The sequence below is a fragment of the Meleagris gallopavo genome, unplaced genomic scaffold, assembly GCF_000146605.3.
Source record: "Meleagris gallopavo isolate NT-WF06-2002-E0010 breed Aviagen turkey brand Nicholas breeding stock unplaced genomic scaffold, Turkey_5.1 ChrUn_random_deg7180001304836, whole genome shotgun sequence".
NCBI lineage: Eukaryota > Metazoa > Chordata > Aves > Galliformes > Phasianidae > Meleagris > Meleagris gallopavo.
Genome location: NW_011267964.1, coordinates 1 through 444, shown reverse-complemented (window position 1 = coordinate 444; position 444 = coordinate 1). Strand labels below are relative to the sequence as shown.

General features: G+C 48.6%; 1 protein-coding gene across 1 annotated transcript; it reads left to right on the top strand.

Annotated features, from left to right (window-relative positions):
- Nucleotides 1–7: 7 nt before the first annotated feature.
- LOC109365282 (prostatic spermine-binding protein-like) lies at nt 8–416 on the top strand (the record flags this gene model as incomplete). Its single annotated transcript, XM_031557821.1, has 1 exon — nt 8–416. A coding segment is annotated over one exon (409 nt), but the record flags the coding sequence as incomplete, so codon positions are not given.
- Nucleotides 417–444: the final 28 nt, after the last annotated feature.

The window sequence follows — 444 nt, the reverse complement described above, 5'->3', positions numbered from 1 at the left end:
GGATGAAGGTGATGAAGGTGAGGATGATGAAGGTGAGGATGATGAAGGTGAGGATGAAGGTGATGAAGGTGATGATGAAGGTGAGGATGATGAAGGTGATGATGAAGGTGATGATGAAGGTGAGGATGAAGGTGATGGAGGTGAGGATGAAGGTGAAGATGATGAAGGTGATGAAGGTGAGGATGAAGGCGAGGATGATGAAGGTGAGGATGATGAAGGTGATGATGAAGGTGAGGATGAAGGTGATGAAGGTGAGGATGATGAAGGTGAGGATGAAGGCGAGGATGATGAAGGTGAGGATGAAGGTGAGGATGAAGGTGAGGATGATGAAGGTGAGGATGATGAAGGTGATGCTGAAGGTGAGGATGATGAAGGCGAGGATGATGAAGGTGAGGATGAAGGCGAGGATGATGAAGGTGAGGATGAAGGTGATGCTGGCCCTGC